At 51.4% G+C, this 12,752-nt stretch overlaps 1 protein-coding gene and 1 long non-coding RNA gene across 4 annotated transcripts in view; both read right to left on the reverse strand.

Moving 5' to 3' along the window:
• Window positions 1–12,752, reverse strand: part of prkg1b (protein kinase cGMP-dependent 1b) — an 855,320-nt gene that overhangs the window by 711,278 nt on the left and 131,290 nt on the right. For 2 of the 3 annotated variants that reach the window (XM_078565943.1, XM_078565942.1), the window contains exon 1: window positions 6,772–7,467. The exons of the other annotated variant lie outside the window; for it this stretch is intronic. In XM_078565943.1, coding sequence (XP_078422069.1) covers window positions 6,772–7,079 — 308 coding nt within the window. In that variant the 5' untranslated portion in view covers window positions 7,080–7,467. Of the gene's footprint in view, window positions 1–6,771; window positions 7,468–12,752 lie in introns of those variants that run through there. 3 annotated transcript variants of the gene reach the window in all.
• On the reverse strand, window positions 4,402–6,359 carry LOC144695045 (uncharacterized). The gene is made up of 4 exons (XR_013579851.1): window positions 6,176–6,359; window positions 5,640–6,080; window positions 5,247–5,511; window positions 4,402–5,141 (listed from the first exon to the last, which is right to left on the reverse strand). It is a non-coding gene; the product is annotated as an uncharacterized LOC144695045 (long non-coding RNA).

Raw genomic sequence — 12,752 nt, forward strand, 5'->3', positions numbered from 1 at the left:
TCTCACGCACACACACAGCCTGTCTTTCTCTCTCTCTCGCGCACCACACAGCCTGTCTCTCTCTCTCGCACACACACACAGCCTGTCTCTCTCTCTCTCGCGTACGCACACAGCCTCTCTCTCTCTCGCGCACGCACACAGCCTGTCTCTATCTCGCGCACGCACACAGCCTCTCTCTCACACACACGCATGCACACAGCCTGTCTCTCACATACACGCACGCACACAGCCTGTCTCTCTCTCTCTCACACGCACGCACACAGTCTGTCACTCTCAAACACACGCACGCACACAGTCTGTCACTCTCAAACACACGCACGCACACAGTCTGTCACTCTCAAACACACGCACGCACACAGTCTGTCACTCTCAAACACACGCACGCACACAGTCTGTCACTCTCAAACACACGCACGCACAGTCTGTCACTCTCAAACACACGCACGCACACAGTCTGTCACTCTCACACACACGCACGCACAGTGTGTCACTCACACACAGACGCACGCACACAGTCTGTCACTCACACACACGCACAGACACAGTCTGTCACTTACACACGCACGCACGCACACAGTCTGTCACTCACACACACGCACACAGTCTGAAACACACGCTCACAGTCTGTAACACACGTGCACAGTCTCACACACACGCGCACACAGTCTCACACACGCGCACACAGTCTCACACACACAGTCTCACACACACACACAGTCTCCCCCACACGCACAGTCTCACACACACGCACACAGTCTCTCTCACACACACAGTCTCACACACACACACAGTCTCTCACACACACACAGTCTCTCACACACACACACAGTCTCACACACACACACAGTCTCTCACACACACACAGTCTCACACACACACACACACAGTCTCACACACACACACACAGTCTCACACACACACAGTCTCACACACACACAAACACAGTCTCACACACACACAAACACAGTCTCACACACACACAAACACAGTCTCACACACTCTCTCTCACACACACACAGTCTCACTCATACACACAGTCTCACACACACACACACAGTCTCTCACACACATACACTCACACACACATACTCACACACACAGTCTCTCACACACACACACTCACACACACATACTCACACACACACACTCACACACACATACTCACACACACACAGTCTCTCACACACACAGTCTCTCACACACACAGTCTCTCACACACACACACACACAGTCTCACACACACACACACACAGTCCAAACACACACAGTCTCTCAAACACACAGTCTCTCACACACATTCTCTCACACACACACACACAGTCTCACTCACACACACAGTCACACACACAAAGTCTCACACACACACAGTCACACAGTCTCACACACATACAGTCTCACATACATACAATCTCACACACACACACCGTCTCACACACACACACCGTCTCACACACACAGTCTCTCACACACAGTCTCTCACACACAGTCTCTCACACACAGTCTCTCACACACACCGTCTCACACACACACACAGTCACACACACACACACCCTCACACACACAGTCTCACACACACAGTCACACACACACACAGTCACACACACACAGTCTCACACACACAGTCTCACACACACACAGTCTCACACACACACACAGTCTCACACACACACACAGTCTAACTCACACACACAGTCTCTCTCACACACACAGTCTCTCTCACACACAGTCTCTCTCACACACACACAAACACAGTCTCACACACACATTCTCTCTCACGCACACACAGTCTCACTCACACACACAGTCACACAGTCTCACACACATACAGTCTCACACACACATAGTCTCATACACACACACAGTCTCACACACACACACTGTCTCACACACACACACCGTCTCACACACACACACACACAGTCTCTCACACACACAGTCTCACACAGTCTCTCACACACACCGTCTCTCACACACACAGTCTCACACCGTCTCTCACACACACAGTCTCTCACACACACACACACACAGTCTCTCACATATACACACACATACACACAGTCTCTCACACACACACAGTCTCTCACACACACACACAAACACAGTCTCACACACACACAAACACACTGTCTCACACACACACATTCTCTCTCACACACACACAGTCTCACTCACACACACACAGTCTCACTCACAGTCACACACACACAGTCTCACACACACACACACACAGTCTCACACACACACACACAGTCTCACACACACACAGTCTCACACACACAGTCACACCCACACACACATACACAGTCTCACACACACATACACAATCTCACACACACACAGTCTCACACACACACACAGCCTATCTCACACACACACAGTCTCTCACACACACACACAGTCTCTCTCACACACACACAGTCTCTCACACACACATTCTCTCACATACACACACAGTCTCTCACACACACACAGTCTCTCTCACACACACACAGTCTCTCTCACACACACACAGTCTCTCACACACACACACACAGTCTCTCACACACACACAGTCTCTCACACACACACAGTCTCTCACACACAGTGCAGAAGGGGCCCTTCGGCCCATCGAGTCTGCACCGACACGTGAGAATCACCTGACCTACCTACTTAATCCCATTTACCAGCATTTGGCCCATACCCTTGAATGTTATGACGTGCCAAGTGCTCATCCAGGTACTTTTTAAAGGATGTGAGGCAACCCGCCTCCACCACCCTCCCAGGCAGCGCATTCCAGACCGTCACCACCCTCTGGGTAAAAAATGATTTCCTCACATCCCCCCCTAAACCTCCTGCCCCTCATCTTGAACTTATGTCCCCTTGTGACTGACCCTTCAACTAAGGGGAACAGCTGCTCCCTATCCACCCTGTCCATGCCCCTCATAATCTTGTACATTTCGATCAGGTCGCCCCTCAGTCTTCTCTGCTCCAACGAAAACAACCCAAGTCTATCCAACCTCTCTTCATGACTTAAATGTTTCATCTCAGTCAACATCCTGGTGAATCTCCTCTGCACCCCCTATAATGTGGCGACCAGAACTGCACGCAGTACTCCAGCTGTGGCCTCACCAAGGTTCTATACAACTCCAACATGACCTCCCTACTTTTGCAATCTATGTTTCAACTAATAAAGGCAATTGTCCCATATGCCTTTTTCACCACCCCACTAACATGCCCCTCCGCCTTCAGAGATCTATGGACACATACGCCAAGGTCCCTTTGTTCCTCAGAGCTTCCTAGTGTCATGCCGTTCATTGAATACTTCCTTGTCAAATTACTCCTTTCAAAATGTATCACCTCATACTTTTCAGGGTTAAATTCCGTCTGCCACTTATCTTCCCATTTGACCATCCCGTCTATATCGTCCTGTAGCCCAAGACACTCAACCTCACCGTTAACCACCCGACCAATCTTTGTGTCATCTGCAAACTTACTAATCCTACACCCCCCCCCAGTGTCATCTATGTCGTTTATATAAATGACGAATAATAGGGGACCCAGCACAGATCCCCGTGGTACGTCACTGGACACTGGCTTCCAGTCACTAAAGCATCCTTCTGTCATCACCCTCTGTCTCCTACAACTAAGCCAATTTTGAATCCACCTTATCAAATTACCCTGTATCCCATGTGCATATGCCTTCTTTATAAGCCTCCCATGTGGGAGGGCCTTGTCAAAGGCTTTGCTGAAATACATATAAACTACATCAACTACACTACCCTCATCTACACACTTGGTCACCTCCTCAAAAAATTCAATCAAATTTGACTATCCCTGATCAAACCTTGCCTCTCCAATTGGAGATAGATTCTCTCCTTCAGAATTTTCTCTAATAGTTTCCCTACCACTGATGTGAGACTCACTGGCCTGTAGTTCCCTGGCTTAACTCTACAACTCTTCTTAAATAGCGGAACCACATTAGCTGTTCTCCAGTCCTCTGGCACCTCCCCCGTGGCCAGAGAGGAATTTAAAATTTGGGTCAGAGCCCCTGCGATCTCCTCCCTTACCTCCCTCAGCAGTCTGGGACACAAATCATCCGGACCTGGAGATCTGTCCACTTTTAAGTCTGCCAACACCTCCAATACCTTGTCACTCCCCATATCAATTTGCTCAAGAACCTTGCAGTCTCTCTCCCTGCGTTCGATACCTTCATTCTCATTCTCTTGGGTGAAAACAGATGTGAAGTATTCGTTCAACACTCTAGCGATGTCCTCTGGCTCCACCCATAGATTGCCCCCTTGGTCCCTAATGGGCCCTACTCTTTCCCTGGTTATCCTCTTCCCATTGATATACTTATAGAATATCTTGGGATTTTCCCTACTTTTACCAGCCAGAGCTTTCTCTTTTTCCCTCTTTGCTCTCCTAATTGCTTTCTTAAGCTCCACCCTCCACTTTCTGTACTCCAGTAATGCCTGATTTGCTTCCTTTGTACCTGCTAAAAGCTTCTCTTTTCCTTCTCATCGTAACCTGAATATCTCTGGTCATCCATGGTTCTCTGGGTTAGTTACTCCTTCCTATCACCCTAGAGGGAACATGTTGAGCCTGTACCCTCCCCATTTCCTTTTTGAACAACCCCCACTGCTCTTGTGTAGATTTCCCCACAAGTAACTGTTCCCAGTCTACCTTGGCCAGATCCTGCCTTATTTTATTAAAATCCCCTCTCCCACAATTCAAAACATTTTTTTGCAACTTGTCTATTTCTTTGTCCATAACAAGCTTAAATTGTACCATGTTGTGGTCGCTATCACTAAAATGCTCCCCCACCACCACCACCTCAGCCAGCTGTCCGGATTCATTCCCCAGAATTAGGTCCAGCACTGCACTGTCCCTTGTTGGACCCTCTACATATTGACCTAAAAAGACACAGTCTGTCACTCTCACACGCACGCACAGTCTGTCACTCTCACACGCACACACAGTCTGTCACTCTCACACGCACGCACAGTCTGTCACTCTCACACGCACGCACATTCTGTCACTCTCACACGCACGCACAGTCTGTCATTCTCACACGCACACACGGTCTGTCACTCTCACACGCACACACGGTCTGTCACTCTCACACGCACACACAGTCTGTCACTCTCGCACGCACACACAGTCTGTCACTCTCGCACGCACACACAGTCTGTCACTCTCGCACGCACACACAGTCTGTCACTCTCGCACGCACACACACACTGTCACTCTCGCACGCACGCACACACAGTCTGTCACTCTCGCACGCACGCACACACAGTCTGTCACTCTCGCACGCACGCACACACAGTCTGTCACTCTCGCACGCACGCACACACAGTCTGTCACTCTCGCACGCACGCACACACAGTCTGTCACTCTCGCACGCACGCACACACAGTCTGTCACTCTTGCGCACACGCACACAGTCTGTCACTCTCGCACACGCATACACAGTCTGTCACTCTCGCACGCACGCACACAGTCTGTTACTCTCGCACGCATGCACACAGTCTGTCATCTCGCACGCACGCACACACAGTCTGTCACTCACACACACACAGTCTGTCACTCACGCACACAGTCTGTCACTCACACACACAGTCTGTCACTCACACACACAGTCTGTCACTCACGCACACACAGTCTGTCACTCACACACACACAGTCTGTCACTCTCGCACGCACGCACACACAGTCTGTCACTCACACACACACAGTCTGTCACTCACGCACACACAGTCTGTCACTCACACACACAGTCTGTCACTCACACACACAGTCTGTCACTCACACACACAGTCTGTCACTCACGCACACACAGTCTGTCACTCACACACACACAGTCTGTCACTCGCACACACAGTCTGTCACTCACGCACACACAGTCTGTCACTCACACACACACAGTCTGTCACTCTCGCACGCACGTACACAGTCTGTCACTCACGCACACAGTCTGTCACACACACACACAGTCTGTCACTCACACACACACAGTCTGTCACTCACGCACACACAGTCTGTCACTCACACACACACAGTCTGTCACTCACACACACAGTCTGTCACTCACACACAGTCTGTCACACACACACACAGTCTGTCTCACACACACACAGTCTGTCTCACACACAGTCTGTCACACACACACACAGTCTGTCACTCACACGCACACAGTCTGTCTCACACACACAGTCTGTCACACACACATGAGACTCTCAGTTCGCTCTCACTGCCACTGAGCTAATTACCCTCACACAAATCCCTCACATTACCTCAGTTACTCATACCCTTTCTCACATAACACTCGCAATCCCACAATATGATCCGGTTACCCACTCTTACTCTCACACCCACTCGCTTAGAACGACATTCCCATTCATCTCTACTCTAACCCTAGCCCCAGTCTGCTCGGTTATTGTCCATTCGGTATAATTTCCTTTCCTAGTTCCAGTCCCTGGGCTCAGCTTCTCGTTCTTCTCTTACTCTCTTGGTCTAACAAGGTTTAACGAAGAGCAGTCACTCCAACACAGCCGGCTCCCTCATGACCCTCCCTACCTGACAGACACTGACACACTCACTCAGCGCTCTGCTAGGTGTTGTGGCGGTGAGAGCGGTTAGAGAAAGCTGAGTGTCTGCTGAGATGTTCCAGGTTAACCCGACAGTGACTGGAGTAGGGAGAGCAGAGGGCAGCTCTCCTGGTCATGTGTGTGTGTGTGTGTGTGTAAAGTGACCGAGTGAGATGTGGAAGGTATACTGCCGGCTGCTTACTGTGCACTTTTCGGATAGAATGGAAGAGTAACGTGGCTGAGGTCCTGGATGTCGAAGGCAGTGGGTTCCGCCGAGATGGCCTGGCGCTTGGTGCGCTGCTCCTGCACGGTGCCCGCAGCCTGGTTAGGGCTCTGCTTGCTGGCGGGCTTGATAACTGAGCGATACTTGTCCAGCTCATTCTGCAGCCTCTGGATCAGGTCATCCTTCTGGTCCAGCTCCAGCTCCAGCTCGTCTATCAGGGCGTCCCGCTGCCTCAGCTCCTCAATCTTCTCCTGTAGAGCATACTGCAGATCCCGCAGCGTGCCCATGCTAATCCCGGGGGGAGAGAGAGAGAGAGAGGGGGGGGTGGGGGCGGCCTCCAGCCAACCGACAACTTCCCAAAGTGCCCGCCGACTTTGCTGAACTTTCAGGGAGCTGAACCGGCTGTGGCCAACTCCCCGGAGTGTGTCCCAGTGCCTCTTTGGAGAAGTTTGGGGAGGGGGTAGGGGTGGGGGGAGAAGAACACTGAGGGAGACAGGCCAGTCGGGAAGTGCTTGTAGTTAAAAGGCTTTCTCTCAACAGTTGCGCCTCTCGTCCTCCCGGAAATCCTCGCTGACTGGAGCTGATCCCCGTGAACACACTGGCCCGTCCTGCCTTACGTCAAAGCTCCATGTAGAAAGCAAGCGTGGCGCCTACAGGCCCATAGAGAACATGCAACTCAACCTCTCCCCCTCCCTCATCCCCCTCCCGCCCTCCTCCTGCTTTATCTCCAGAGATTTTCCGGGTTGCAAAGCCCTTTGGAAGACTGGATGTTCCCCATTTCGCCTTTGCTTTGAATCCACCCCCCCCCCCGCCCAGGGGACACCTCCCCTCTCCCTCTCCCTCTCCCCCCCTGTTGAGACTGTGTCCCTGCTCCCGCTGGGTCGGACTCTTCCAGCTGAAAGTTTTCCCAAACACTAAAACTGCGGCAAAAACAGTTAATTGCCCCACAATATTGGAGTTTAAATCTCGTTTTTTTTTTAAAAGAATAATAAAATTCAAACCCAGATAAGAAGGTGCAGGTCAGGAGACGCGCACTGGCCAAGTACAATCGCACTCAGGTTTTAAACCACAATGGGAACGGTTCTGTTTACGGTTTAGCACCTTAGCTCAAGGTGCATTTTGACATAAGAGAAGCTAAACAGGACCAGTCAAGATCCAGTTAGAAACTTGAAATATCTTCATATCATCGCTATAGCAATTTATACGTTTTTAAAAATATATATGTTTTAATTCAATAAATGGTTGACAGTCGTGGTTGAGTTGTCCTTTTATCCAACTTTCAAAGTTTGATCCAGAAATCCTCGGTACAGTGACCTTCACCCCGGTGTCAATACATCTACTTTTAAACCGTATTTCATGCATGCATCTTTCCAAATGCCTTGCCACAGGTCAGGTCGCATGTTTAACATAACTGCACACAATGCAGGTTGATGAATGATGGGGAGTAAAGTGGGAATGATGTGATCCCATTGCAATAAGAAATGAGGGAGGGGATAAATTTCCTGTAGTTTAGATGATTTCAGCCTGTGGAGCCATCCCTATTTAACAGGGAATAGGCAATAGCGCCGACTAGCGCACCTTCGGCGGTGTCCTCAGTGATAAACTCAACCAAAAGTTTTCAAAGCAGGAGGACATTGATTTAATTCAAAAGTTCAAGATATAACACATAAGTGCGGCAAGTTCACCATTTGCAACTGAAGTGTCCTATTGTACAATTCTTCGTGATATCTGATAATCTAACCAAACATGTGGCTATAATACTCGACCACTCTGCCAGACTAGCAGCCATACCTGTTATTCTAATCTCTGATGTTCCATTCTATAATGGTATAACGGAGTTTGGGGGGGGGGGGGATGGGGGGTTGGGGGTTTGGGGGGGGGGGGGTGCAAGGGCAGCTCTGAGGTTGAGGTGACTTTTGGGAGGGCGGGGGTGGCTCGTGGTTGAATGCACATGCATTCGGGGTGGGGGGGTAGGGTGGGCAAGGGAAGCGGCCACCCATTGGGGACACCTTGTATAAAGTGACCATTCCTCTGCAACTGAGATAGTTCAGGCACAATCACATTGATATAATTGGAGTTGGGCTTCATGCTTCTCTGCCCACTCAAGAAACGCAGAGACCTCAAAGCGCTCCACAGCTTTTCACCCCTGGGGCACAGACTGCAAACTAATGAGCGTTCTAGTGGACTGCAGAAGTTGGACACCTGCACATGTTGTACAATCTCCTCGCTAAAGCTGGATATGGAGCAGTCACTGGTGGAGACGCTCACAGCCCCTTGAAATGTCATCATCCGGGTTTGGACCAGTCTCCCCCATGGTTCAAGCTAACAGTGCGGCCTTGCAGTGCGGGTTAGGAGAATGCCTGTGTCTGAGCTGAGAGTACAGCATGCAGGCCAGTGAGCAAAGCTGCCGCCAATCAGTCAAGTGGAGTGGGGTGGAGATCGGTGGGGTTTTGGGCAGCCGTGCAGCACACTAATCTCCAGCCATCCAAGTGGTGGCCAGCACACTCCAGGATGAGTTAAAGGGCCTTCAGACTTAATCAAGACAGGTTTTTAGGCCACCCAAGCTAACCCACACATCTCTCTCTTTCATCCTGCAGGAGTACAACATCAGGATCATGAAGCCTGGTGAACAGCTGTAAGCCTCATGGGTACAGAGAGCGAAGACGATGGAGGAGGGAGCGACTGAGCCTCCTGGCTGCCAGAGGGAGGAGCAGCAAATTCAGGAAGAAGGGGTGGCTGGGGCTCCCGCCCATGCTACCAAAAAGCCACAGCGAGCCGTCGCTGGTCAACGTCTAGCAACGTCCAGGGTCTAGAGCCTTTCATTCCTGCAGATGACCGAGAACCAGTGTCGTCGAAGACTGATCATGTCTAGAGAACTGGTCGGTCACATCTGCCACCTGCTGCAAGATGTGGCACCACCGGGACATGGGGGGCATCCACTGCCAGTGGCTGTGGCACTCAATTTCCATGCCAGTGTCCTTTAGAGCTCCATAGATGGGAGATCACAAGCCACCACCCATAAATGCATCCTGAAAATCACAGATGCCACCTTGGTGAGGGCACACAACTTTTTACATTACGCCCAGGACCAAGAGAGCCAGGATGCAAGAGCGATTGGATTTGTCCATTTCTTGGGTTTCTCAGGCGCAGGGTGCCATCAACTGAACCCATGTGGCACTCAGGTCTCCGTCACAACACACAGCGGACTACATCAACCACAGGGGATTCCATTCGCTGAATGTGCAGCTGATGTGCGACCACCAGAAACGCATCCTGCAGGTCTGCGCACGGTTTCCTGGGAGTGTGCACGACGCCCACATTCTCAGTCGGTCGCAGATCCCTGCAGTCTTCCAGGGTCCACAGAGGCTGCAGGGATGGCTCCTCGGGGACAAGGGCTACCCGCAGAGGCCGTGGCTGATGACACCCGTGCGGTGGCCTCAGACTGCAGCAGAGCGACGGTACAACGAGACTAATGCTGCAACTCACAACTTGGTGAAGCAGTCCATCAGGATGCTGAATACGTGGTTCCAGTGCATGGAACAGTCTGGTGGAGCCCTCCAAATAATCCATAGAGGGTGTCACGCATCATCGTCGTCTGCTGTGCCCTTTATAACCTGGCACTGGAACGAGGAGAGGAGCTGGTTGAGGAGGAGATGGAGGAGCTGGAGGTCTCCTTGATGAGGAGGATGCCGATGGGGATGAGGGTGAGGAGGTCCTCGAATGTGGCAATAATGTGAATGAGGCCCTTGCACTGGCTAGACAAGGCAGGCGTGCTCGGGAGGCCCTCATAGCTGCTAGATCACATCTGTGAATGTTTGACTCCAGTCTGGCTTATGGCAGTGTGAATACCCTCTGTGCGAATGCTCCTGTCATGGAGATGCAGTGGAGGCCCTAATAGTCGCTCGATTGCAGGAGGATGACAACAACATGCAGTGAGGACACTCCATGAATCTTCACATAGCCTCTGAGAATGTCTGACTCCTGTCTGGCTGAGGGCAGCTCGTTTGCGCTCTGTGATCAGGGTCATATCATAGAGTCGCAGCCATGAAACTTTAGAAGCATCTGATGCTTTGTCCGCCTTCAGCACCTGAGCCCTTCAGGAGCACAGCGTCACTGGTCACAGCTGCTGAAGTGATGGGGGCCACCCCCACCTCAAAGGTGCTGAGAGCACACAGAGAAAATGATGGAACTCTGTGGCGCCTGCCCACGACATTCTGGCGACAATGACCAGCACTGCCGAGGTATAGGCATCACTAATGTTTCTAGGGAGTGTGAGGCTGGACCATCACTTTTATCTTGTGCAGAAAGGTTTCACATCGAACTGACAAGAACACTGCCCATCAGAACAATGAGTCATAGGCAGGGAGACATTCTTGGACTCTATTGACAATAGTGAACAGTATGTACTAGTGATTAACACCCATGCCCAGGCTGGGCAACTGATTGGAATCGAATGTGGCTGCTGAGGAGTTGCTGCTCTTGATGTTGCCGTGGCTGTTGAAGTGTTGAGTTGGTGTTGTTGCCTTTCCCTCAGGCTCCTCGGGACTTTACCACCTGTTTGTTTTGCTGTTGCTGCTGGTGTTGTTGCCAGGGCAGTAGGGGCCTGGAGGCTGAAAGGCCTGAGGCCTGAAGACTTGGAGGAGAGAGAGAGAGAGAGAAGAGGTGTTACAGGACAGGAAGGCCTGTTGTGTTGGAGAGAAGCAGCGGGGCAATTAACAGTGAGAGACCGAGAGGAGCAAGAGGGCCATTAACAGTGAGAGACAGTGATAGGAGCAGCGGGGCCATTAACAGTGAGAGAGAGTGAGAGGAGCAGCGGGGCCATTACCAGTGAGAGAGAGTGAGAGGAGCAGCGGGGCCAGATAACAGTGAGAGAGAGTGAGAGTAGCAGCGGGGCCATTAACAGTGAGAGAGAGTGAGAGGTGCAGCGGGGCCATTAACTGAGAGAGAGCGAGAGGAGCAAGGGGGCCATTAACAGTGAGAGATCGAGAGAGCTAGGGGGCCATTGACAATGAGAGAGAGTGAGAGGAGCAGCGGGGCCATTAACAGTGAGAGAGCGAGAGGAGCAGCGGGGCCATTAACAGGGAGGGAGAGTGAGAGGAGCAGCGGGAGCATTCACAGTGAGAGAGCGAGATGAACAGCAGGACCATTAACAGTGAGAGAGAGAGGAGCAGCGGGGCCATTAACAGTGAGAGAGTGAGAGAGGAGCAGCGGGACCATTAACAGTGAGAGAGTGAGAGGAGCAGTGGGGCCATTAAGAAGTGAGAGAGAGTGAGAGGATCAGTGGGGCCATTAACAGTGAGAGAGAGTGAGAGGAGCAGCGGGACCATTCACAGTGAGAGAGCGAGATGAACAGCGGGACCATTAACAGTGAGAGAGAGAGGAGCAGCGGGGCCATTAACAGTGAGAGAGTGAGAGAGGAGCAGTGGGACCATTAACAATGAGAGAGAGTGAGAGGAGCAGTGGGACCATCAACAGTGAGAGAGAGTGAGAGGAGCAGAGGGGCCATTAACAGTGAGAGCAGCAGCGGGGCCGTTAACTGTGAGCGAGAGTGAGAGTAGCGGGACCATTAACAGTGAGAGAGGAAGAGGAGCAGTGGGACCATTAACAGTGAGAGAGAGTGAGAGGAGCAGTGGGGCCATTAACAATGAGAGAGACTGAGAGGAGCAGCAGGGTTATTAAAAGGGAGAGAGAGTGAGAAGAGCAGCAGGGTTATTAACAGGGAGAGAGAGTGAGATGAGCAGCAGGGACATTAACCGTGAGAGAGTGAGAGGAGCAACGGGGCCATTAAGAAGTGAGAGAGAGTGAGAGGATCAATGGGGCCATTAACAGTAAGGGAGAGTGAGAGGAGCAGCGGAACCATTCACAGTGAGAGAGAGTGAGAGGAGCAGCGGGGCTATTAACAGTGAGAGCAGCAGCGGGGCCATTAACAGTGAGCGAGAGTGAGAGGAGCAGCAGGGACA

This window comes from Cetorhinus maximus, chromosome 20 (genome assembly GCF_964194155.1).
Source record: "Cetorhinus maximus chromosome 20, sCetMax3.hap1.1, whole genome shotgun sequence".
NCBI lineage: Eukaryota > Metazoa > Chordata > Chondrichthyes > Lamniformes > Cetorhinidae > Cetorhinus > Cetorhinus maximus.